General features: G+C 32.2%; 1 protein-coding gene across 1 annotated transcript in view; it reads right to left on the bottom strand.

The window, feature by feature from the left end:
- Nucleotides 1–27,929, bottom strand: part of ft (cadherin-related tumor suppressor fat) — a 245,041-nt gene that overhangs the window by 73,243 nt on the left and 143,869 nt on the right. Inside the window, exons 4-6 of the mRNA XM_065363479.1 lie at nucleotides 23,635–23,836; nucleotides 11,700–11,890; nucleotides 1,757–2,173 (exon numbers count right to left, since the gene is read on the bottom strand). Coding sequence (XP_065219551.1) covers nucleotides 1,757–2,173; nucleotides 11,700–11,890; nucleotides 23,635–23,836 — 810 coding nt within the window. The remainder of the gene's footprint in view (nucleotides 1–1,756; nucleotides 2,174–11,699; nucleotides 11,891–23,634; nucleotides 23,837–27,929) is intronic.

The following is a 27,929-nucleotide window of genomic DNA, read 5'->3' as shown; positions in this document are numbered from 1 at the left end:
AAATCGTGACCAAATTATGGGCTTAAATTTTCAATGGAATTTCTCAAATATAATTTTCGTTGAAATATTTGAATATCTCATTCAATTTGAACCCTTTTTTATTGGCCTCAAGACCCTTCTTCAAAAATTCAAAATCTCATTTTTCAATTTTTGGACTCAAAATTTTTCAAAATTGATTGAAAATTGTTTTCGTTGAAATATTTGAATTTCTTACGAAATTTTAATTCATTTTGATAGGTCACACGACGCATTTATCGATAGTTCCAAAAATCATGATCCAGTTTTGGGGTGAAAATACTTCAAAAATTGGACAAAAATCATTTTCGTCGAAGTAATCGAATTTTTTGTCAAATTTTAGCCCATTCTGATTCGTCACGAGACTCTTTTTCAAAAAAACCATGAAAATCGTGACCAAATTTTGGGCTCAAAATTCCTTAAAATTTCTCCAAAATCATTTTCGTTGAAATTGAATATCTCGTTAAATAACCCATTTTTGTTGACCATAAGACACTTCTTCAAAAATTAAAAAATTCATTACCTGATTTTTGTGCTCAAAATTTTGTTAAATTGCTTGAAAATTATTTTCATATTTGAATTTTTTTAGAAATTTTAATTCATTTTGAGCGGTTACATGACGCATTAATCAAAAGTTCCAAAAATCATGACCCAGTTTTGGGGCTCAAAATTCTTTAAAATTGCCCAAAAATCATTTTCGTTGAAGTAAATTGAATTTTTTGTCAAATTTCAGCTCATTTTGATCCGCCACAAGTCTCTTTTTCAAAAACCCTGAAAATCGTGACTCAATTTTGGGCTCAAAACTCCTTGAAATTTCTTTAAAATTATTTTCGTTGAAATATTTGAGTATCTCATTGAATTCAAACCAATTTTTATTGGTCACAGAACACTTCTTCGAAAATTCAAAAATTCATTACCCAATTGTTGGGCTCAACATTTTTCAAAATTTCTCAAAAATCATTTTCGTTGAAATATTTTCAAGGTACGAGACACTTTTCTAAAATTCATAGAAATCATGACCAAATTATGGACTCAAATTCCTCGAAATTTCTCAAAAATCTTTTTCATCGAAAAGGTCTTTTGCTGAATTTAAATTTTCCAAAGGTTTTTGGACACATTTCATTCGAGTATTACGGACATAAAATTCGTATCAAGAATATGAAGGTAAGAGTTCAGATTTCTATGGTCAGGCTATTCTCTCATTTTAATGGATTAGGGACATGGTTTTTTCGAATAGGTACAATTTTTTTCATTTTTTTTATCTCAAAGTTTCCCTATCAATCACATAAGGCTATTCCTTGAAACCAATTTTTCAGTTGTAGTCATTTTTGACAGTGAAATTCGATATTTTTTTTCGAGCCCAAATTGAGAATGAATTGAAACTTTTGAGCTTAATTATTTTCCATCATCAGAGTCTGCTTATATTTTTCTCTGGGAAGCTTCAAGTTATCCAGCAAAAAACTAATTATAGGTTTTCTACTGGTAGGAAATTTCACATCCTACAATTTTTTTCCATGTCTTTCTCATCCCTGCGAATCTTTGTCCAACTAAAAAATCTCTACGTAAGATCTCATTCTTCAACCAAAACACAGCCATAATGATTCACCCAACTACTCAATCCAGACAGGTAACCAAAAAATAACCTCTCATACGACTTACGAGTCTATAAAGGAGCGATGTGTACCTCCCCAATAAATCTATCTATTACTTTACACACTCGTATATATAAAATTAAACTCACCTGTAAAATGGTAACTCCGATACTAGCATTTTCCGGTACAAACGCCGAATATTGTTTGGGATTGAATACCGGGCTATTATCATTCTCATCCAGCACCTTAACCAATAGCTCCATCTCGGTGTATCTGGACGGTTCTCCTCGATCTTTGGCTTTTACTTTCAACGTATAATTTGCTTTAGCTTCGCGGTCTAATTTACCATTTACGCGTAACAAACCGTCTGCACCGCCGAGCGTAAACATACCGGCGGCCGAATCGGGCAGAGAGTATTCCAAATAGCTATTACGACCTTCGTCTTTATCCACGGCCTTTATCACCGTTACCACCGTATTGATGGCGGTATTCTCCGCTACCGATGTTTCATTCGAGATCAAAAATTCCGGCGACATGTCATTGACGTCTTTTATCGTAATTGCAACCTGTAATTTAAACCAAAACATAAAACAACAAGGTAAAAATTAGCTCGATAATTAATCCTTTCCTTATAGTTATGTATGTACCTATTTATGTATGTATGTACTACCGAATACACATCATAGCCTATACTAACAAGTTAACAATGCTATACGTTTGTATAGGTTTAGGTACACCTGTGTAGGTGTAGATATGTGTATACGTACACAATGCAAATTATACTCTTATTTTACATGATTTAATGGTCCACTGATTACCGTACAAATATTTCATGTGTACTGAATAGTAACAGCTTCGTAAATGTTTAAATTACCTGTATCAAATTCCTCATCTTCAAGATGCCCGAGCTCATCGAGCAGTATCTAGCTATACTTTAAACGAGGCAAAGAACTAATTTAAAGTAGATTTGGTTTCGCACCCTCGGTTATTCCCCGTTCCCACTTCCCACTCTTTTACAGAATTCAACTTCCTCTTAGATGCTACGAAAAAAAAAACCTCGAGCTGTCCGAAGTTTAGAAACAGATAGAGGAAAATGAATGAGTACAAAGCAGTTCTTCCAGTGCTGAATTTTTTATTGAGAAAACTTTGCCAATTCGAATTCTGCAAAGCCACCTTCAAAAGATGTCATCAACGATTTCCTTCCACGATGGAAAAACAATTACTCCCCCCCCCGCCGTTACCAGCTGAATTTGAAATTCGAACTTTTCGATCTTAAGAAAAGAACAGAAGATAGATAAAAACAAGTGTTCCATTGATCATAAAAATGGATGAAATACGATCAAAAACACTAGTAAAAATATAATCTAAAAAGTGCTCAAAAAATTCCTAAAAGTACACTAAAAACGATCGAAAATTGAGAAAATAAATAAATAATGTTACAGATATGAAAAAATGCTGACCTGACGAAATTGCCTAAAATGATCATGAAGAAAAATGAAAGAAAAGTCGTTTGAAGATTCGACAAATGTGATAAAAATATAACAAAATAGGGCTCGTGTTCAATTTTTTCCAAAATAAAAAGTATCATAACCAAAAATTAACCAAAAATTCAAGTAAACGTGAGTAAAACATCTTGGAGCAGAAATTTAAAAGTTGAACTGTTCAAAACTTTTTGATAAAAAAGCCGGACTTTTCGACAAAAAAGTAAAAATCATCATACTAAGATCAAGTGACATTTAAAAAAAAACATCTTTCAAAAAGTAAAAATTTTTGCCATTTCTGGCAAAATAAAGCGAGACTATGACAACTTTAACAAAAGGAAGGACTTTTTGGCAATTCTGACAAAAACAATTTTTGAAAAAAAGTGAGAGCTTCTGGATTTTTGAGGAAAAAAAACAACGCTTTTTAGCAATTTTGTTAAAAAGCGAGAATTTTTCACAATTTTTTGCAAAATACGTAAAATTTTGACGATTTTAGCAAAAAGCTGCACTTTTGCGACGAAAATGATAAAAGAAGAAGTTTGACAATTTCTGGCAAGTTGGATGATTCTTGAAAAAAAAGTGAATATTTCTGGCAATTTCCCTAAAAATCAAGAACTTTTTAGGAAAAGCAAAAAATTGACAATTTTAAGCAAAAAGCAAAAAATTTTGGGAATCACTGGAAAATGTAGGATTACAGTTCTGTTTTTCGCAATTTTTTTTTCAAAAAGCGAGACTTTTTTACTCTTATGCAAAAAACCGACACTGGTATATTTTTTTAGGAGGAGGAGGAGGAGGAGGAGGAGGAGGAGGGGGAAGAGGGGGAGGGGAGGGGGATTTTAGGCAAAAAAACAAGACTTTTCAATTGTTAAAAAACTAAACTTTTTGACAAAAAGCAATATTTTTAGACAATTTTTGAAAAAAAGTAAAGCTTTTTTCAAAATAAAAAATGAAAATTGAAGAAACACAATTTTGGGCATCAATTGCTAAAAAACTTGCATTTTTTGCAGAAAGCAAGGTTTATAGACAACTTTTGGAATTTTTTCAACAAAAAAACAAAAAACTTTGTCAGTTGAAAACACAAGCATTTTTATACAATTTCGTGCATCAATAAATTGCTAAAAAAAAAGTAGAATTTTTGGCAAAAAGCAAGACTTTTGGACTGTTTTTGAAAAAATAATATTTTTTGGATTTTTTTTCAAAAAAAAAATAATTACATTAATAAAAAATTTCGTCAATTATTAAAGAAACAAGAATTTTTGACAATTTTGGGCAAAAAGCAAGACTGACAGTTTTAGAAATAAAAACATTTTTTTTGAGGAAATCATTGACAAAAAAATTATGACTTTTTCGCAATCTACGAGTACGTTGAAAACAGAAGACTTGAATTGCTGAAAAAAAAGGTTACATTTTTGGAAAAAAAGCAAGATTTTTGGAAAATTTTTAGGAAAAAAGTAAGTACCTACATAAAACTTTTTAGAATTTTTCAAAAAAACGAATTGTCAATCACCCAAAAAAACAAAAAAAAAAAAAAAAAATTGAAAAAACGAGAATTTTTGACAATTTTGGGCGAAAAGCAAAAAACGTGACAGTTTCAGCAAAAAGCAAGGAATTTTGGGAATAATTGGCAAAAAAATGATACTTTTTTGCAATTTTTGTTGAAAATGAGAGGCTTTTTTTGAATACTTGTTTCGATTTGAAAAGGGAGACTTTTTACCATTTTTTGGCAAAAAAAAGCGAGACTTTTGGGTAATTTTTGGAATTTTCAGCGAAAAATGGGAGACTTCAATTGCTAAAAAAAAAAAATAGAATTTTTGGAAAAAAAATTTTGAAGAATTTTTGGAAAAGAGTAGGTTAATTTTTTTTTAGATTTTTTCAAAAAAACGAAAACTTTGGTCAATTTTTAAAAAAGCAAGAATTTTTGATCATTTTGGGTGAAAAGCAAGACTGACAATTTCAGCAAAAAGCAGCACATTTTGAGAATAATTGGCAAAAAAAGTGTTACTTTTTCTGCAATTTTTGTTGAAAATGAGAGGCTTTTTTGAATACTCATTTCCATTAAAAAGGGAGACTTTTTACCATTTTTTGGCAAAAAAAAGCGAGACTTTTGGGTAATTTTTGGAATTTTCAGCGAAAAAGTCACAATTTTTAGCAACAAACGAGACTGGTTGGCAATTTTGACAAAAGGTCATTATTTAAAAGCAACAAAAAATGTGAAAAATTGGCAAAAAAGCGTTGAAAAATTATAAAAATTAAAGTTGAAAAATTACACGAACTGAATAGAAAATTGCTTAAAGTAGTCTGAGAAAAAAATAAACATAAATGAAAGAGAAATCAAAAAAATTCATTTTGAAAAGGTTGATAAGAGATGATAAAATGAGTATAAAAATGCACAAGGTTTACAAAATTTGAGAAAATTGTCTTATATTATCTCCTGTAAAATTGACGAACGGAAAATGATACGAAAGTTTCAAAAAGAGGCCACACGAGTAAAATTGTTCAAACGTAGTAATATTCCACGAAAGTGTTCAAAAAATTAGTAAAAAATTATCTGGATTAACACGAAAATTATTAAAAACGATTCCAAAAACCACAAAATATTTAATGAATTGACCAAATAAGATAAAATTAAGAATAACGATCAAGAAGTTAGCTATATTATCGAAATAAAAATCATGGTAATGCCAGAAAAATGTTCTAAAAAATTGCACAAAATATCTAACAAAATTCCTGAAACCTTCAAAAAATCAGGAAAATGCATAAAAATTCGAAAGTTGATGAAATATTGTCGAATCAGGGTAAAATGGTGATATTATTTTCCACAATTGGAAAATACCTATAAAAATAGCAAAAACAGCAAAAAATTTACCAAAAAATGTAAAAATCTGTTTAAAATGCCAAAAATATCGTACAAATTGTTCAAGATGTTTTAAAAAAGTACAAAATTTTTGAAATCACATCTCAATTTTCGAAATTTAAAACAAAAGCATAAAATAAAAAGTATATTTCAAGGGTCCTAACGCACCAATAAAAATAATACTTCAACGACCTATTTTCAGTTCAGAAGATCACAGCCTATTGCAATGATGGAATTCTTCGGGCAGAAAATTCGACGCCAGAATAAATTCAACAACGCGGATCTAGTTTTGGTAATTTGTTAACGAATGCTTCGCCTCCTGCCGCCAGCCTTATGGTTCGCCATAGTCAAGCAGAGGCACTGAGCACAGGCACAGGCAGAGGCAGAGATCTACACACGAGAGAATTAATCGAATGGGTGTGTCAGCGACGGCGACGACCGACGGTAAACGGTAGTTTATTTTCGAACAGATTTCCACCAAGTCACTACCTATTTAATATTTGATAATTCGTTGATAAAAACGGTTCGCACACGTAATATTTTTCCGTCTATTTCGCTTTAAAATGTTTACCTACATTGTTGAAAGAGTGCAACGACGACGACGGACGCAGTGTGTGACTAGTATGTAAATATTAGCTCAGCAACACTCTACAATGTAGCTAATATAAAGCAGCGTTGCTCCGCTGCTGGTACTATTTGTGTAAAAGAAAAGTAAATACGGTTACAGAATTTCTTTCACAAACTTCCACTTTGTTAGTGATTCGTAAAAATCAACCAGAGGGCGAAAAATCTCTCACTCGACCGTGTATTTTTTTTACGAATCACTAACACATACGTAGGTACGCGAACAACAGAGCAATGAATCAGGGGTTTCTTTTGCTTCAGCTCCAGCTCCAGCACACACACACTCACACTCTACAGCAATTCGAATTTTCAACGCTGCGTCTTTACTTTACCTATACGAGTATATATCGCCAACAAAAAGAAACTCATTTACATGAGCACAAGAAAGTCCTGCGTGTGATTTATATGTACTTTTTATACACTACATTCCACATAATTTCAAGTGGTCACTTGTTATGCCATAGATCTTACTCCTATATAATAATTTCAAAGCTTTACAATAACCGTTCAAATTATCTTCTATTCTATACAGATTTTTTTTTCAACTTCTTCTCTCAACCTATTCTGTTTGTTCGAATGCTTCGCCTCGCCTGGTTCTCTCTATCTTTCGCCTTTCTTTCCACATAAGCTCACCGAATAATAAAAATCGATTTTACTAATTGCTGACGATTCATCAACAAAAGCCCGAACACGTTTGTCGATTGGAGGCTTAGTCGTGGGACAATTGTGTCTTTTTTTTAAAACTCATGTCTTCGGTGACCCTGCTATGTGCTATGTGCACAGTTGTCCTCTCTGACTGAGGTAATTTATGTAACGTGTAATATGAATACGTAATTTCACGTTAATCGCTTTTTACCAAATATCAAAATATTTTCAATATTTATTTGTTATTTTGAACGTGAATAGATCTAAAATGAGTCTTTCAATATTTTTTTTTTTTCGTTTGTGAACACAGAAAGCAAAAGCTTTTATGAACGTTCAACTATTATTTTTTTTTGACAACATTTGACGACTTTTTTTAATGGTCTCGTCAACTTAATGGCCTAAAAATAAAAAATTATTGGATTTTAAAAAGCTGATTTTCGGTCTTTAATAATCAGAAAAGTAATTGCTTAAAGTAAATCAGATTCATTCTCATGTCAGGATCGAGCCCCTGGTTATGTAAAAAAAAGCTCCAATAGATTTTTACGACGCCTGAAATTGATTCGTTTTTATTTCAAATAAAAATTGAGAGAAAATTTACAGGAATTTTTAAAAAATTTACACTGGATTTCGAGTACAGTGTTTCTGAGACTTCTCCCCTCCCCACTTCCTCAAAAAACGCACTGTCAATATTTTTAATAACTTTTCAGATTTTATATACCTTTTTCTTCCAAAAATACACTCTCAAGATTTAGAAGCATTTTCAAGTTTCACACTATCATCCCATCTACCCAAAACACCCTCATGATTTCAAAAATTTTTGAGGTTTTTAGCCTCCTCTTCCCCTCAAAAATGATTTGGAAGGTATTTAAAAAAATTTTTTTCATGGAAGGACCTGAATCTTTAAAGCCAATTTTCAGAAAGTATTTTTTAGGATTTTTACCCCCCCCCCTCCTCCAAGTTTATTTTTCTAGCAATTTCTCAAAATGAAAACAACACTCTGACTCGAATTAACTGCTCCCTACTTCAAAAATGCATTATAAAGATTTTGAAGAATTTTTCAAATCTGGTCCATGATCCTCCTTTAAAAATGCACTTTTCAGATTTTGGATTACCTACTAGTATTTTTCGAATTTTACTTCCCCCTGCCCCCTTTTTTTTTGAAAATGTGATTTCAACATTTGGGAGGGGAAGTTTCTCCCTCTCTTCCTTAATTGCTTGAGCAATTACATAATTATTTTAAATAAGAACGACAGTGAATCATCAAAATGGGCATTTCGTTGCTCTTTTAGCATAAAACAGAAAACTGAATTTTACATAAAAAATGTACCATTTTTGAGAAAAATTCAAGATTTTTCAAGAATACTTTTTCGAGTTTTACTATCACGTTGTCAAATGCAAGACTTGAGCAACATTTGCAGAAATAGTGAGATTTATTGGACGAAAGGACGCAGAGAAGAAATTATCAGTCTGTACCTATTTTTAGACTACAAATTTTCAGGTTTCGTAAGTTAAAATCAATCATGTGCCTCAAAATTTGGAAACTGGCAATTTTTGGAACACTTTCTGAGAATAAAAAAGCATCCCAAATTTTTCTTCATAATGATTAAAAATAATAAAAATATATCTGAATGTAAAAATCTCAGTTGGAGAAATTTTAGAATTACTAATACTCAACTAAAAAATTCTCAATTTCACTTGGAAACAAAAATTTTGATTATCAAAACAATATTTTTATCATTTGAAAAAAAAAATGGAAATTCAGGGTGTCTAACAAACCTCTCAGACAAAATACTATGACTTTTTCATGACTTTTACAAGACCTATTTTTCACATTTTTACCCCATAAAAATACCCCAGCCCCCCTTAAAAAAATCAAATGACTTGAAACAACGAGGAAATTTTTCTAAATTTGTAGGTAAGTATAGGCAGGGCTTTTTTTGTGGGGGAGCCAAAGGAAAGTTCAAAAATAGCGAAAAATTGCCATAAAAACTAAAAAAGGAAAGAATTTGAAAAAAATGAAAAAATAAATAAATGGTAACTTTTTTGCAATTTGTTTGAACAATAAAAAATTAATTCGGGTGCTTCGATTTTTTTCTCAAAAGACAGGGGCGGGGGGGGGTGAAAATTATAGACTTTAGACTTCAAATTAGCATCCTCGTTAGGAAAGAAATACAAAAAAAGGTCCGAGTGTAGGTATTTCAGTTTTCTCGTTTTCTAATTTTTTAAACAATTTGTTGATTTTTTGATTTTTTTTCATTTTATGGGCTTTTAAAAGATTTTCAAACGTGTTTCGAGCAAAATTCATGACTTTTATGACTTTTATGACCGTTAGACACCCTGAAATTTCTCATTTAAAAAATCCCAGGAAATTTTTTGTTGAGTTATTATAAAAATCAAATTTCAGCAAAAAAAATCAAAAAAATCAAAATTTTACCAAATTGACTTAAAAAGCTTAAATTTGGTGTGTTTGCGATTTTTAATCAATCGAATCAATTGGAAACAATTTCAAACCATTTAGAGCAGTTCTAGAGCCCCACCAATTTTCGAAAGTTGAAAATTTCATGAACATTTTACCAAATGAAGTTGTACCTAAAGATCGATTGATGATAGTTTCAAGCTGATCTGGACTCCTCCTGAAGCTTCCAACCCAATGTTAAAAATTCCAGATTTTCAAAAAAAAAAAAAAAAAAAACTATAGAAATCCACTTTACATAAAATAGTAAGTAAATTTTGCTTCGCAACTTCATTCAGTAAAATTTTGAGGAATATTCAAATTTGAAAAATTTTCTGGAGGCTCCAGGACTTCTCAAAATGGTTCAAAACCGTTCCTAATCGGTTCGAGAGATCAAAAGTAGAGAATTTCTACAACAATTTGGTAGAATTTTGATTTTTTCACATTTTTAACCCTAATTTGATTTCCAAAAAATCAGAAAAATGCATTTCAGCACCTGAAATTTTGACTGTTGGAATTCCTGAAAGAAGTTCTACGTAAATTGAATTATTTTTCGAGATCAAAACACAAAAAAGGTACCTACCTAATTAATTCGAAACAATTTTTCATTTTTTTGAGGAAATTTTCAAACCTTTTCCTATTTTTTTTTAATCTAATGAAATTTTTCGATCACATGACCCTTTTTTCAACTTTTATAGTTCATAATTTTCAGCAAAAAAAAAAAACACGACTATTGCTTGATTGATTACACCTCCCCTCTCCCCTCCCAAAAAAAAAAAATAAATGAAAATTTCAATCATTCGAGTAAATGATGTATTTAGAGTCCTTTATCTTGTATCATCTCTTCATGACTTTCCATGATTTTTCATAAAACCATTTTCATGATCAGTTCAACACCAAGTTAGGTCTTCTGATGGCTTCTTTAGGGAAATTAAGAGAGGAGGGGAAAAGGAGGTGTTTAAAAAAATCCGCTACATGTCATCAAAACAAAGTATTAAAAATTTCAGATTTTTACTCGAGCTCAACTCCTTCCTCCAGTGAAGTTGAAAATTCTAAAATTTCGAACTAGAAAAAAAATTAAAAACATCATTCTTATAGCACAGTGAAATCTTTCCAGAGGGCCCTGTGTCTAATCAATTGATAAAGGCTGCAAATCGGCTAGAAAATTATTGCAATTGATTTTTGGGGGGGAGGGGGAGGAGTCGTCTTTTTATAAGATTATGAGATGAGAACATTTCAGCAGAAATGGGCGATTTTCCATTTTTCATAATATGAATTTTAACTTCTAAAAAAATAATTTCCCCAATCAATCGTCTTGGATCTCGAACACCTGCTCTAATCTACTTCCAGTGTTCAACTTGGTCAATTATTACGCCTTTTACAGCAATTTTAATGTACTGGAGAAACAAAAACTTTCGCCAGAGGCTACAGATTTTTTCGAAAGTGACTAAAATCGATCCAGAGACTCGCTTCTTTCATGATAAAAATCGATTTCGCGATATTCATTTTATTTACCAATTAATTTCGTCAAGAAATTTCATAAATTTACCAAAAATCGAAAAATCAACCAAGTCATCTCTAAATTTGATTCAGAAATGAGTTCGTTCCATCGTTCCAAAATTATTTTTTCTCCAGAATTCCTCGTTAAATATTTCAAACTTCGAGGTTCAGCTCATTTTCAAAATGATGATCAGATAAAAAGACCTGGAATTTTTACCAGATTCTTTTGTCGTCTATCACAATTTTTTTCAACTCCTATTTTCAACTTTTCAAAAAAAAAAATATATATATATTAATAAAAAAAGTCAACCCAATCAAACACTCTACCTCTCGATAATATTTCAACAAATCATTATTACAACACATCACCAAACACATTCACTCAACCACGTTACCAAAAAGTTTCACACACATCCTCATCTTACGACCTTTTCGTAGCCTTTGATCAAACATCCCAACACACTTTACCCAATATATACCCAATAAACCCATACACATCCCAAACGACCTACTAAACTAAACATCGACGTACATACCTGAACAGTAGCTGTCAATCTTTGCTGGGGTGGTTTAGCCTTATCTTTGGCCAGAATGGTCAAACTATAGACAGAATGCGTTTCCCTGTCCAGCATTCTGTTACTGTAAATGGTACCGTTTTTTGGATCGATAATAAAATCATTCTCTTTATCTTCGTTCACCATTTCGTACTCGATACGTCCATTGTCACCTGAACAAAATAAAAGAAAAAACACAATTTATTAAACACCATGTTGTATACCTAATACCTATTCACAATCACAACAATTTGAAAAAACGACAGTTTTACAATGCATAGAAAATACAACGTTGGAGTAATTCTTTTATTTTGGTTTCTTTTCACTCTAAACATCGTAAATAATCAACACACAACGACTTTTAAAGTCCGAGACACGAGTAAGAAAAAAAAACAGCTCGCCCACATTTCTATAAGAATACCCAAAAAAAAGTAGAGAAAAGGAGAGAAAAAAGGGTGAATAGATGGTATTATGTCAATATTACATTCGGACAAAAGCTATATAATCTCGTAGAACGACATCTCGGCCACTATCGTCCGCAGACAGGTTAAAAATAAAAATTTCTTTCAATTATACACACGTGAATTTTTCACCAAAGTGGAGAAAAAAACACTCGTAACTCAGACACTACGATGCTGCAGGTAAACACGTCAAACCATCATTGAGACGACCTGTGAGGAAAAAATTCTCTACTTTGGGTTCATCGTCGTCGTTGTCAGGGTTTAAAAATCCCATTTCATTGCCTACTGTTTCGTTGACTGGTTACCTAATTATGTAGTTTGACTTATTTAAAACTTTTTCCAACATCCAAAATGCAGACCTACTGCTGATTTCGTTCGAATATTATCTTACTACAGTATACACCTCATCGTATATATGATTTGGACAATTCAAAGACACGACGAAGACGACGATGGCCAAAGACGATTCGGCATTTTTTGAACGCATAAAAACGATAGAGATTATAAATACGAACCATCTCGTCCTCGTCCGACTGGTTTCCTATACGAAAATATCATCACATATATATAGACTACATATTCTATTTCTACAGTGGTAAGTAAATTTTTTTGTGCATTTTACACTCCGACTTGATTCGAGTATGATGAAAGGAGAGTTGGGAAAAAAAAACGCGTAAATTTCACACCTCACACGGCGTCTAAGGTGTATTAGTCATCACTGTTTAATAAGAAATTTACCTACCTGTTACATCAACACCACCACATCTCCGTATAGCTTTTCGTACCTCACACTCGTGTAAACAAATAAGATAACAATTCGATACAAAAAAAACGAATAATCGAGTATAGTAAGTAGATGAGGAGGGAAGATAGGTTAGGTGAGACGCGAATGAAGGAAACATTTCACATTAACATTCTTAATAGTATTTATTTTTAAAGCCGAGACATCCTATAGCAGTCGCAGAGGACGGACGACACAAGTACCTACTATAACATAAGTCGGGGATAAAGCGCCGAACCGCAGGAGATTCAGTTTAAAATCTCATAACATATGAAAAAAGATGAAAAAGCATTACAAATTAAAATCACGTCTGTGAAAGGTTTTCTACTTTACAAGACATCTAATTAGTTTCAAGGTTGAAAAAAATTATCTTTTTTAAATTCCAATTCACAAGTCCTGATCTTTCCACCATATATACCTACACATACGAGTAGAAATAGGTATATATATACTCTGTGTGTACTGATTAAAAAGATGTTTGATAAATATTATAATTATTATTATACTCCGGCTTTCCGCAACTAGACGCGCGTATCTAGTACTCACTTTACCTGGGTACACTTTTCATAGCTTTATTACTTTCTTACACTACTTGTGTAAATGTAATACGCGATTATTACCCATCGACGACGTAAGCTAGCTTCATATATTTTTTAAAATGAGCGAATGTGGCTTTTTATGCTTTATTTGGTCGCGTTTGTCGTACATTTTGAAAATAAAGAATCATTCAAAGTGATTAATTTCGCCAGCTTTGATGATTTAGGTCTACGTCAAATTCAGTGTTAGAAAACCTTCTTAAGACTACTCGTAACCTGCATCCATACTCCTCTTACCTCTGTCGTATCGCATCATAAGTCCTACTAGACATCATTCTTTTGCCAAGGACGAAACTCAGGGTGCGGGGGGGGGCGTTGACCCCTCAAAGTTGTCAAATTTCGAAAAAGTCGACAAATTTCAATAAAGCTGGCAAATTTTGACGAAGTTGTCAAATTTTAAACATTTTTAGACGTGATCATTGATCAAGAACATGGTGTTCAATACTTTTTCACGACCTTTTTTTCAACTAAATTTTCAAAAATCTTTTCACTCGACCCCCCCCCCCCTCCCAACACACAAAAAAATCAACGAAGTCGATCATTTTTCACAGGGAAATTTTCAAAAAAATTGAAATTGGAAGACATTTTTTGGATAGGTAACTACATACCTATGTACTTACTATTTTTTTGAATTTCAATCAATTTTTTTTTTAAACAATACAAAAAATGAACGCATTAATGATTTTTTTTCATTTTTTCACAACTTTTTTTGACACTTTCATTACTTGTTAGATATCTTGGAACTTCTGCAATAAAAAAAATTGGCAATTGTGCAAAAATATCCAATCGAACAAATTTTAGGCTATTTTGCCAAAACAGCGAAAGTTTTTGACGATCGTCTCAAAAAATCTAATCAAGCAAAATTCAGGCGATTCTGGCAAAAAAAAAGTACAGGATATCTAACGAAATTTCTCAGACAAAAATCACTACTTTTTCACTACCATTTAAAAAACCATTCCTAAATAATTTTTGCCCCCCAACAACATTTTCCAACATTTTTGGTGTCACTCGGAGAATATCACCTGATGTGGCATTTTTTAAATTTCAAAGCAATCAAGAATTTGAAAATTATTTTTTCATAAATTTCAATTTCGAACAAGAAAAAAAAATTAGCCTCAGCTAAGCGAAGGAAAGAATTTTTGAAAAAATTAATTAATCGAAAACTTAAAAATAGTAGGTAAGTATTATTTTTTATGCAGGAAGTCGATTTTGCTATTCTTTGGCATTTTATAAATTTAAACAGATTTTTTAAATTAGAACAAGAGTATTTTAGAAATTTAAATTCAGGAGCAAAAAAAATAAAACCTGAGCCCAGCGAGGTAGAAACTTTGGAAAATGTGGGATTCGAGAAGTACAACGATGACGTCATTTTCACGAGACAAATATTTTTTTTGAGCTATTGAAATTTGAGTCAGAAGCGTTATTTTCAAATTATATTTAAAGTAACCTGAAAGGGGAAAAAATTATGGCCAAGCGAAGCAAGGGGGGGGGGAAGAGTTTCAGACGTAGATATTCAAAGTTGAAATTATATTTTCCAAATTTTCGAAATCGCTACTTTTTCACTACGAGTACTTTCATTACCTGTTAGATACTCTGAAGAAGCTATTTCGTCGACTTCTTTGAAATCTGAATTACAAATTTTTGAAACCTTTTGCCCGAGCGACTGTTTCTGAGTTTCTGCTCATGGAAAATGGCTGTTCTTGAATTATGAATTTTTGAAAACATTCGGCCCTCGCTTCGCTCAGGCCTGTTGATTTTTCTTTTTCTAAATCAAACTTTCTAAAAATCTATTACCTATTCAGACTTAAAAAATGTTCAAATAAAAAATAAACGTTTTTTTCCAACTCTCAAAACTCACTTCGTTCGAATCTATTTGATTTTCTTTCTCGAGGTTGGAATTTCTACATAAAGAACCATCATTCAAATTTTAAAATTTCGAAACAGGGTGTTCAACAAAATTTTCAGGCAAAAAATTATGACCTTTTTCGTTACTTACCTGTTTTTTACATTTTTACCACATGAAAATACCTCCCTCCCTCCCTCCCTCCCTCCCTCCCAAAAAAATTAAATAACTCGAAACTGCGAGGAAATCGAACAGGGTTGCCATTTTTTACAGAATCAAAAATTAGGTAGGTATTTCAGTTTTTTATTTTTTTTTATTTTATTTTATTTTATGGGCTTTTTAAAAAAATTTTCAAGTGTGTTTCGAGCAAAATTCATGACTTTTTTCATCTCTTTTCATGGCTTTCATGACCGTTAGACAGCTAGACAGCCTGTGAAACCAAAAAAATCAAACTCCTCACATAAAAAATATTGCTTTTTCAGCTTGTTTGATTTCCTTTTTCAAAGTTCGAATTTCTAAAAATTCTCCATTAAAATTCTAAAATTTTGAAACCAAGAAAACCGAACTCCTGGCATAAAAAAACAAAGCCCTTTCAACTATCAAAATACGAATTTTCGAAAGCTCTTACCCTCAGTTCGTTAAGCCCTGTTTATTATTATTTTTCAAACTTGGAATTTCTAAAAAAATCACCATTCAAATTTTGAAACCGAGAAAATCAAACTCTTTACATAAAAAACATCCTATGTTTTCGCCTATCAAAATATGAATTTTTGGAAATTTTCTCTTTAACAAAACAAAAAATTCCACGTTTGAACAGGGAAAATGAAAATGTTTTAAAAGTTATGATAGGCTACGAGAAAGATCTACCTAAAATGTCAACTGGCAGAATTGTTTTATCTTTCGTTTTATTCGACAAAATTGTAATTGTTTTCGCATACTAGTCGATAAATCGTCGGTTGAAATCCCCCTTCCCCCACCAACTGAACCTTCAGTTTCGTCTCTGCTCTTCGTCGTGTAAATTCTACAAAAAATTATTACTTAAAAACTTTGAATACCTACTTAATTTGAATGATTAATTTACACATTTTTCTCATTTTATTTTTTTAAATTAAAATTTTATTCAATTATTTTAAATTCTTTTTTTTTTTTATTAAAATCTAATTATTAAATACCAAAATAAAAATTTTAATGTTGCAGGTTGCACCAAAGTGTTTAAACTTGCAAAGAAAATCATTTCCCTGACTTTTCTCAGTTTTTTATTTCTATGCGGATTTTCCCAATTTTCCAAACATTTCAAGTAAGTACAGGAAAAGAAGGTGGATGGAAGGAGGAAGATGTTAAATTTTTTCAAATATTAGCGACTAATTTCATCAAACAGAATGTTCATAAATCTATGATAGGGGGAGCAGGAGAAGGAGGGGGAAGGAAAAGGGGATGGCTCTCATTTCGAAAATTCGAATTTCAAACAGGAAAGCTGAAACCTAAGAAATGGAGGAAGGTATCCTGCGAATAGGCTTGGGCTTTTGAGATGAGTTGAGAGGTAGGAGAGTTGAATTCCTTCGGAATTTTGATAATATGCACTTAGGTAAGGTTATAGTAATTTTTGATCATTTCAGCACCATACTGACTTACCTATTCGAGCCAAAAACCAAAAAATACAAAAAAGTAAACGTCAGAGAGCCCATTTCTGAGGATTTGCGCGAACCAAAATTTTTAAAAAACAGTAAAAATTTTGATCAACATTTTTATTGATTTTGATTTACCTATCTGTATCAATTTCAAAATAATTGTTCTACTTTTAGAAGAGGTAGGTAGTTCTTTCTTAAACAGTAGGTTATTATTAGTAGGATTTTGACCAGAAAAAGAAAATTTTCAAAAAAATAATTATAAACCACTGAATTTGTTTTTGATTTTTTTTTCAAATCGAAACAGGCGTCATCGTCATATAAGGGGATCAACTGCAACATTGTTTGTGGGACCGAGACGTCATTTCTTTTAAAAAATTGAGCAACAAAAATACTCGTTTAATTTTTCATTAGCAGAATGGCTAGGTACACCAAACAATTTTTTTTTAATTTTCAATTTTTTTAGCAAGATTTTTGAGAACATGGAAAAATTCTTGAGGTTTGAACTTTCAGATTGAGTGACTACATGGAAAGGATGAGGAGTTGAACAAAGGATGCGTAGAATGAATTGTAATTGTCCATTTCTGAGAACTGAGGATTCACACAGCTGAATTTGAAAAAAAAAGGAAAAGTCAGAGGGGGAGAGCTAAAAAAAAGAAGAGGAAATAAAACATAAAAACTAGATCTGTTTTTGATCTCAGCATGAATTTTAATCTGCGTTGATTGGTCACACGATTAACTTAGGTGTTTGTTGGGGGGGGGGGGTGCGATAAGGTAACCCAAATCTAGATATGCATTTTTTACTAAAAAATTTAAAATTTATTCTGCTACCAAAAATTAAATTTTTTAGGTTGATTGAGAAGTAGGAGGGAGAGAGAGCAAGAAACCTAAAAAATTCAAGTTAAAAAAAAAATGTTTATCCAATTGGGTCAAAATGTATGAAATGGGATCCAAATTGAATACAATCGGTTTTAATCATAATTCCAATTGAATCCAATAACTTGATCCAAATATGATTCAATTTGCGTCAATTCGACCTCATTAATGAATTCTGATCCGTTCGGATAGACTGTTTTTTAATACCAGGATTAATTTGGATCCGAAACTTTTCCCCTGAGATTATCAAATATCAACGAACAATATTTTCCCAATTTTTTTTAATTTTTAAAAAACTTCCAACTTTTTTGAAATACACACCGAAACCGAGAGAATTTCGCCTTGAAATTTGAGAATTCGCTGACCTGTAGGTATAGAAATCCCAGTTCTGCTTTCGTGACTCTGACAGATTGATTGTTCGGCGAATTATTTAAATTTTTTAACGTCATTCTGTCAGACAGCTAAATCGATATGTTATAATGCATCTCAATTCTCAAACGTACTCGTACCTATACATATATCGAAAGAAAGAGAAAAAAATCTTAAATCCGCATCACTGCAGCGGGTCCATTAATTTACTAATAACAAGTACATACATTTAACCGCTTAATCCAACTCGCAGATCACAACAGTATGAATGTAGAATAGAATGCCGACCATGAGCAGAGAGAGAACGAATGAAAAAAAGCACATTTTTCTAATTTCCAGTTTTACATTCTAATTGTACAATAATTTTACAATGAGCATAATGCTATATACGTAACGTTTTATGGGTTTTATTAAGTAAAACCTATTAATACTGTTATTTGTATTTACGTATGTATTTTTTATTTGAGCACTCGGCGTATATGTATAGGTACCTCTAGTACCTACTATAAGACGTAACATTTTACAATAATTTAGCGCCTCGTTAATACTATATAGGTATTTGCCACGACGGTCGACGACGAGGGCCGAGGGGGTATAAGACGATAGAGATTCTAACACGCCTTATATTATTTGCTCGATGAGTATAAGTAAATGTGTTGCAGGCCGAATACGAATATAGAAATACTCGTAGCAATGATAAAACGTTGGCGACGACGTGAGAAAGAGAGGAGTAAAAAAGATTTTTAAATACTTAGAATATTTCAGTTTCAAGCAAATAGCAACACACAACACACTTTTGCTATTTTATTATTCAATTTCGCGCTGCAATAGCGATTTGCGAAACGTTGAGTTGGATTCGCCATTCGCGCCGCGCCGCCACGTTTAATTTATCGACACCTATGCTTTTTTCCTCTCATATTCCGCCTTTCCTTTTTGAGAACGACGTGTCAATATTTTAAAGATCCGAGAATCCGATAATTTCACTTATTACGCGCGTTTTTTTTTCCTTTCCTCCTCTCTAAGCTATGGTAAACTATATACCGAGCGAGCGTGTGAGCTGCTGCAACCTGTGGCTCAGCTTCTCCTCTGCCCAGTGCCCCTCGCTTTTATGTATTTCTATGTGTGTGTGTAAGAAAAGATCGCGTATAATGTCTCTATTTCAGTTTAGTATAATTGTGTTTTATCTACTTATATTTTTTTCCCTCTCGTTGCGGTTTATGTCATTACGCTTTATCACTAACTGAATCGGAAGCTTTAAAGTACTGCCAGTAAATAGCTACATAATTATACCGTCTTGACGGTTGCCATTTGTCAAACGATATATATGTACACGCATTTTGTAGCACTCATACATATGCAAAAAAAAAAAAGAAAAAAATACAGCACTATTTATACGAGTACTCTACATAGCATCAGGTTGAAGTTGCTGCGGAGAAATTCAATTTCTCTTCCCGTATGTGGGTGATGAAGAAATCCTCGAGTACCATTATCGTAAGGTAATTATAAAAATCACTGGTGACAGTTCGAAGCACCGTTGCGTTGCTATAAGGTCGTTTGAACTTTTATCGCCTTCTCTTCTATGTACATGTATAAGACTCATTGTGAGCGTGGGATCAACATGCAATGCAGGTTGTATTACGGGTAAAATTTCTTCTCTATTTTGACGAAGGAGATCTCGTCTTGATCACTCTGGTATCGATTTTGCTCCAGAGCATATTCTAGGAAAAATTTGAAGCTGTGCAAATAACTTGAAAAAATCCCCACCCTGTCTGACTCTTTGAGAGGGTGTTGGTGACCAAAATTTCGGTTTTCACTTTTTTTCAGATTAGTAGAGTAAAAATGTCTGAAAATTTCAAAAATCCCACCCCAGACCCTTATTTTGCCCCCTACCTACAAAAAAAAAGTTACAACTGTTTAAATTTGAATAATCCAATGATCTTGATCCAAAATTTGCGTGTGTCCAAATAATCAAGAGGCATGAAGAGGGATGAAAAAAGTCAAAAAAGTCGGATAAAGAACAAAAAGTTGCATAATAAAAATGAAAAAATCACCTAGGACAATTGGAAGGGACAACTCCATTTTTTTGGTGATTTCAGACCTGATTAAATCCAATATAGGGGAGACCGGATTGGATCATTCTCATTATATCTGAACAGATCTGATCAAACCCCATGATCACACAAAATTAGACCTGATCAAATTCGAAGGTTCCCAACATCCGATTAAATCTGATCAGACCTGATCAGGCTTGATAATAATTTTTGACAATTTCAACGATTTTCACGCTTTTACAGTATTTCTGTGACATTTTTAATTTTTGTATTTCATTTAATTTAACTTATATTTTTCGTCAACTTCTCACAACTTTCCACTATTCGTCAGATATTTGGGAAATTTTGGAATACAACTCAAATTTTACTAATTTTCGACTATTTTAATGACTTTTTACCAAAATAAGCAACTTTTGAAAAATTTGCTCATTTGTGCTGGTTTTTTCATCCATATAATTTTCAAAAACATATAAGAAATCAGTTTTGACAAATTTTCGTGCGATTTTGAAAATATGTATTAAATTATGTAATTTATATCAGTACATAATTCGATGGTGTTTTGGAAGAAGGGCCAAACTGCATTTTTCAAGATTTTTTTCACTCAGGGGAACAGTGCTATAACAGCCGGAGTTGGACAGATAAAAAGGGCCAAACTGTTTCAGAGCCAAGCTGCATCATTCAGTTTAGCTGTGAGACAGTTTCGCCCTTTTACCTTTCCATCTCCGGTTGTTAGAGCAGTGTTTCACCGAGAGAAAAAAATCTTGAAAAATGCAGTTTGGCCCTTCTTCCAAAACAGCGACTTTTGTAAGATTTTACTCGTACTTTGAGATATTTCATCGAGCTGTGGTAGTTTTTAGATTTTTTCATATCATTCAAACAAATTTTTAATGACTTTTTTTTTATATTTGAGCATTTTCAAGATACGTATTTTACACAATTTTAGAGACGTTTTATCGCACTTTTTTTCATTTTTGAGAAATCATAATTCAATTGTGAGAATTTTGGCCAATTTTTGATAATTTTCAATATTTTTAGCGCTTATGGTAAATTTTGCTCAAATTTTGAGAGATTCGGTCGTTTTCTAAAACTTATTTATTTCATCAATTTTTGCTGGCTGATTTTAGATTTTTATTGAGCAGTGATTCGTGATTCGAATCGTGACTGGATTTTAGTCAACTCCGACTTGGTAGTCTGAAATGAAAATTATCATTTACGTGCCCTAAATATTTAGGTTTTTTTTGACTTTTCGTTCCTATCTCCCTTTTTCAAGTTTTTATACATATGTATTTAGTTCATTAGGTTTTACATTGAATTTTCTTTTCAATTTTAAACAAATGAGAGGTAAACGTAAACCCAAAGTTGAAAAGTTGAAAATAGTTTTTGGAACTACGCGTTTTTTTAACTTTGCAAAATGTGCGAATTTTTAACATGCATTTTTATCCCTTCAAAAACTCGTAAAACTCTCTCGTCTGGCGAGTATTTTTTGAACAAAAAAAAGGGATCAAAAAGATCCGCCGAAGGCTCTAAAATGGCTCGTAACCATTTCATAATTGACCAGAAAGACCGAAAATATGATTTAAACTGAACTTTAGCCCTTCGGGATGAACACTTCACGAACGGCGATTTTTCATTATGTTATTTTTTCAAAAATATCTAATCGCAGAATAACATTTTGAGATAGAAAAAAAGCATATTACTCGTATCTTGTTGAGATTAAATCAATCTGGGAGGTCATAGGTGTTGAAATGGGCTTTTTTGTAAAGATTTTTTAAAAACTGAAAAATTCAAGAATCCTCTGGAAGCTCAAAAATGTCTCAAAACTACCGAAAATCGATTCTAGAAGTTGAAAAAATAGGGTATAAATAAAATTTCAGCTTTCTATTACTATTCGACCAAATTTTGATTTTTTTTTCAAATAGGAAAAATTTTAAATTTAAAATTACCCCAAAAATGGGAAAATCGACGTCACTTAGCCCGGTGGTGAATTTTTATGTGCTTATTCAATTTTTCTCTGCTGTGCTCGAAAATTCTTTAGAAAATTGGGACATCTCCCTCGTGAGGATAAAATGCAACACTTTATTTTCCAAAATCACACTCTCAGAAATTAAAAAAAATACTTCTGTAAAAATAATCAGGCCGGAGGAACGCCAAAGGCTCAAATCCAAAAAGTTCAAATTTGATACCCCTCGAGAGATACAGAAAGAGTTTTATTCAAAAAACAAATGAGCATTCTAACGGAACACTCGCTTAAGTGAAGCTAACAAACGACGCATTACTCGTTATAGTTAATGTTTTTGCTCCCAATTTGACCATGTGGGGGGGGGGAGACTGTTCAGAGTGATCAGATCGAAATAAAACCACACCAATATTCAACACTTCACATTAATTTTTTATTATCATTATTTTTGGAATTTGATAATCAAAATTTGCACTTTTTGTGACTCCTCCCCCCCCCCTTCTCCAAACAACAAAAGTGTCTATAGATCCTAGTTTGAAAATTCCACCTTAAAAATTCAATATCATAGAATAATTTTGAAAAATTTAAAAATCAATATAAAGGCACAGGAGTGCGGAGAGAGGGGGGGGGGTTGATTCGATGATATAAAAACATATTTTGTCACTTTGGAGAATTAATTTCCAAAAATTCATATCTGCATTGTAGAAAAGCATACGTTTCATTACATTTTTCGCAATTTTCAGCCCTTAAAACAATAAAATAAAAAAAAACAAAAATTAGGAAGATTTTACACAAAAAAATTTCTTGATCATTTTTAGGAAGTGATCTTTACTTTGTCTGGGTTCTCTACGTTCGAAAACTTCGAAATGAGAAAAATCCCATGAAAGTGTGAACCAAAAATGAAGAAGAAAATATGGTATTTTTGTGTGGGGGAGGGGGGTAGTTACAGAATTATTATACCCGTAGTGTGGAGTGTGGAGGTTTTAGATTTACTCTTCTAGAAGATGTAACTTCAATGAACATTTTTGTTCATTTTGACCAAAATTATTTCATTTTTTAAATAACTGAACTAAATGACTAAAAATACAGGAGGCTGAGCACAGAAGAGGAAGAAAGGGGGGGAGTCAAAAATGTCAGTGAAATTTTCTCTCATCCTTGAAACATTATCTGAGGCCATCAGTAATAAAATCAGAGCAGGGGCAAATTATACTTCAATTACTCAATCATATCCTTTACACAAATTTTAATTTCAATCCACGAATTAAAGTTCGAATAAACACATTTTGAAAAACATCTCGAACATAATATGTAGGTATAAATAAGTAGCTAGATACATAGGTAAAGGTAAAAGTACATACCGGAATCCAAATCTTTAGCCGTCACTGTCACTACAGGTGTACCGATGGTGACATTTTCCAATAATTCGGCTGTATACGAAGAGAACTCGAACACCGGTGGATTATCATTCAAATCAATCACGTTGAAGTAAACAGTAACCGTCGATGATAACACCGGTCTACCGTAATCTTGAGCTTGAACTGTAAATACGTAATGTTGAACCTGCGAACACAAACACACACACGCCATTAGTATTGTACAATAATGCATTTTCAAAAAAAAAAAAAAAAAACGTGCTCGTATATTCGAATTAATTTTTAAAAAGTAAACACTGTCTATGTAGATGCTATATAGGTACCTAAAAAAAATGATTGCTTCAATATATCGAAAAGGTAGGTATAACAAAACATTAAAAGGTAAATAAGATACCGTACGACTTTGGTCGTCTGGTGGTACCCCAAGTACCCAGGTACTTATTTTAACTAACACTTTTCTATTCCACATCCACTTCAGTCTAGGTACTCAATACTCATACCTGCCTAGTGCCTATCTTGAATATGAATTTTTTAACGTCGATAAATTTACATAAATGATCATTTTGAAAGGTTTACACGTCTTGTAAGTACGTACGTATGTTCACAATTTATCGTATATGGTGCCGGGTGTTTCCTTTTACCCCACAGAATGTAGAATAATTGATAGGGTCCCTCGAATATTAGAGTAACTATACAAAGCATAATGTGAAATGGTGACTTGAATTCGCTGGTGTACTTTTTTTTCTTCGAAGAATTGAATTTTAAGAGATATTTTTTAAAAATCAAATCAATTTGGATGTTTTTTTCAAATTTATAATTTTTTTCGAATTTTTAGAAAATCTCAAAAAGAAAATCCGTTTGGAAAAACATCTCCTATATTGCCTGATTTTTCCCCTCACAGCATTCCAAGTATCCGATACGTTTTGGATCGTTTCTCAAGATCGTGTATCCGATATTCTATAATACGTAATTCCATCACCAATTCACCATCATTGATTTCTCTCAAGTATCGTCTAAACACTAACAGATTACCGAGAATAATAATTGAAGGCCCTGTATGAACTCAGACTGGCGTGTAATTTTTTTTTCTAGCTTGATGTTTCGATTTCAAAGTTTTTTTTTCCCACTTTGACGAGGGTATCGGGTAGGTTAATTTCAATGTCTGTGAAACGTCCGAAATGTTAACGTGTGTATAGCTTTGACACGCCACGCATTTTATTATTACCAGCATCTAACTCTAAGCGCACCGGTGTGTTCGATATTTTAAGCGTATAATTTTCAGAAATATTTTATACAGTATACATAGGTAAGTATAAAATGCAGCCCTTATTAACATATCAGAATTTTGTCGGACGTAATTCTTTTCCTTATTCGTCTGGTTTTTTTGAATTCTGTACATATCGTGTGCTGATGGGAAGAAATTCATCTCGGTATACTAATTTTATGGATTAAGAAAGGATAAAGCGCAATTAACGCGATCGTTCGAGGTTTTTTTCTTTTTTCTGTATACTTTTATTTCATCAAATGACATAACTCGAGTGGTTAAACGGCGTCGTAAATACGTGAAAAGTGCGCGTGGTGTAAAATTTAATTAGAGTAATAGGTTTATGGGTGTACTTTCTAATTTCTTCGAGAATTTATATATCTACGAGTATCTAGACTGAGTAGTGAACATGATGTTTGTGACTGTAGCAAGGTCAGTGCGGTGAGAGGATCGAATTATCCTACACCAGCGTTCAAGTCTTCGGTTAACACGTTGTTGTTTTATGGGGTTTATATTTATATGTACTTTTACCTTGATACAGATGTTTCGAAGAGCAGGGATCTGATTTAACCAAATTGTATACGAGTTTGGTCACGAAGTAATATTTTTTGAGTACCTCATTTATCTAGGGTGGAAAAAAATTTTTCTTTTTTTTTGGCTTCCACCTCCTAAAGTTGTGGCTATACTCGGCGAGAATGTAGCCAAAGCTGAATAAAAATGGAGGGAAAATAAGCGAAAACTGGAATTTTGAAAAAATATAAGACTTTGAAGAAACTTGAATTCATTTTTTAAAACTTAAAAGCAACAAATTTTTCATATGCAAAGAAATAAAAAATAAATTGAGAAGAATGCAATTTCAAAAAATACACAGAAAAATGGGTTGAAAATTGATAAAATGGTACGATATTCTCACCAAAAAAAAAAAATGAAAAAATGGAGAATTTAATAGTAAAGCTGTTAAAAACTTGTTTTTTGATGTTTCACCAAAAAATCTTCATTTAAGAACTGAAAAATCGAAGTGTCAAAAAATTGAAGCATTTTATTTTCCTAGCCAAAAAAAAAGCAAAAACCCCACAAAGTAACTTTTTTTTTGAAAATCTCAATTAAGCAAGTATGGTATCTATTTTCTAATAATTCAACAAAAAATCAAAATCAAAGAGAAAAATCAATTCAAACGAAAATTTTGATAAAATAATAGGCATTTTTCAATACTTTAAATTGTCATTATGGAAAAAAAATACAAAATAAAATGAACAAAAAGGTGATGTGCCAATGTAATATTTTGAAGAAACATCAAAAATAAAGTAGGAAACTGTTTTTTTTTTTAGGTCAACGACACCCCCCTCCCCCCCCAAAAAAACTTGTCTGTCAAATGAAAAAAAAAAAAATGTTATGTTTTTTTTGCTAGATTTTATTTTTGTTCAAGAGAGCTATTTCATTGAAAAGGAGGGCAGGAGGAGGCCTGTAAATCACAAAGTTACCAACCAATTAACTCATCTACAAATGCCCAAGCTGCATTTTTTTTAAAACATACAAATCACAAGTTATTTTTATTTTCTTGATATTTTCAAAATCTTTAATTCTCAAAAACTTTAAAATTAAAAAAAAGAAAATCACATCAAACTCAAGCAGTAATTTTTGCCAATTTTCAGCCCAAAAAAAGCAAGTGCATTTTGATAATGGTGACAAAAAAGAATTAATAATAAAAATAAAATAAGGAATGGAAAGAGTCAGTCTTGATTTCATAATTCGATTAAATATGAATCGTCATTAAACGAATAAAGAAAATCACTTTCATTGTGGCTCAAAAAATTAGGAACCCTCCCCCCTTCCCCTGCTTAATCAACCAAAGACGCTAAATTTTGAATGGCACAGGTATTAGGTACTCGAGAAAAATATTAAAATCTTATTTAGAAATAAATTTAGCAAAATAGAAAAAAAAACTATGCTCATTTTTAACATTCCAAGGATTTTCTTTTCCTCTTACCCTCCCCTTCCCCCTCCACCAACTAAAATTGGAATTTCATCCAACACTGACCAGCATCTACTACAATTAGATATTTCAGGTACTTACCCAATAATCCAAATTTAAAATTCTACAAATTTTTGACGTTTTGATGCAGAATTTGCAAAAAAAAATTATAGAAAACGCTTCACCAGCCAATAGACAGTTTTTTCTAATCGTATTTATTAGTAGGTACTTGATTTTAGCAGTTTTTGAGGCTTATTTTCAATACATGGAGAGCAAGATGTCATTTTTGAGGTAAGTACCCTTTTTTTTAATTACTAATATTGCATGAAAAAATTATTTGACAAGTACATACATTTACCATAGAAATCATCTGTTTTAGACGCATTTTATTTTTCCAAAATTTCAAGATTCATTTTGGAAATTTATTAATTTTTTCAACAAAAAAAAAAATACAACTCAAAAATATAATTTTTGGCAAATTAAGTGAAAAATGAACTCTCAAAATATTTGAAACATTGTTTATAGTCGAGAAGCCCGCATGGCGCATAAGGATCTATTGCACCCCCCCCCCTTGATCCTCCGGGACAACTTTTTTCTGACAGGGGGAGTCCTAAGGAACATTTCTAGCCCTTGTCCTTAAAAAAAAGAGCGGTCCTACTTACAAAATGGCGGCCTAAATTTCCAAAAAGTAGCTGGAAGCTTCAAAATCATTTGAAACCATCATGCAGTCGACTTCATATCGTACCTATTGAAATTAGTTTGCGAAGTAGATTTCAGCTTGCTAACTCCCTTTTGATGAAATGTTGTGGGGATTTCAAGATTCAAAAATCTGGTGGAAACTCCAGTAGTTTTCAAAAAGTCGCTGGATGCTCCAAAACGACCTAAAATCCACCTGAAGTATCGACTTCGTAGCGTATTTAAATTAGTTTGCAGAATGAATTTCGGCTTTCCACCCCCATTTGATAAAATTTTGGGAAATTTCAAGTTTTAAAAATCTACTGGAGGCTCCAGTAATTTTCAAAAAGTCACTGGAGGCTCCAAAAC

The sequence above is a fragment of the Planococcus citri genome, chromosome 4, assembly GCF_950023065.1.
Source record: "Planococcus citri chromosome 4, ihPlaCitr1.1, whole genome shotgun sequence".
In the NCBI taxonomy this organism is placed as follows: domain Eukaryota; kingdom Metazoa; phylum Arthropoda; class Insecta; order Hemiptera; family Pseudococcidae; genus Planococcus; species Planococcus citri.
Note: the sequence above shows the minus strand (reverse complement) of the source record. Positions and strands in the feature narration are given on the sequence as shown.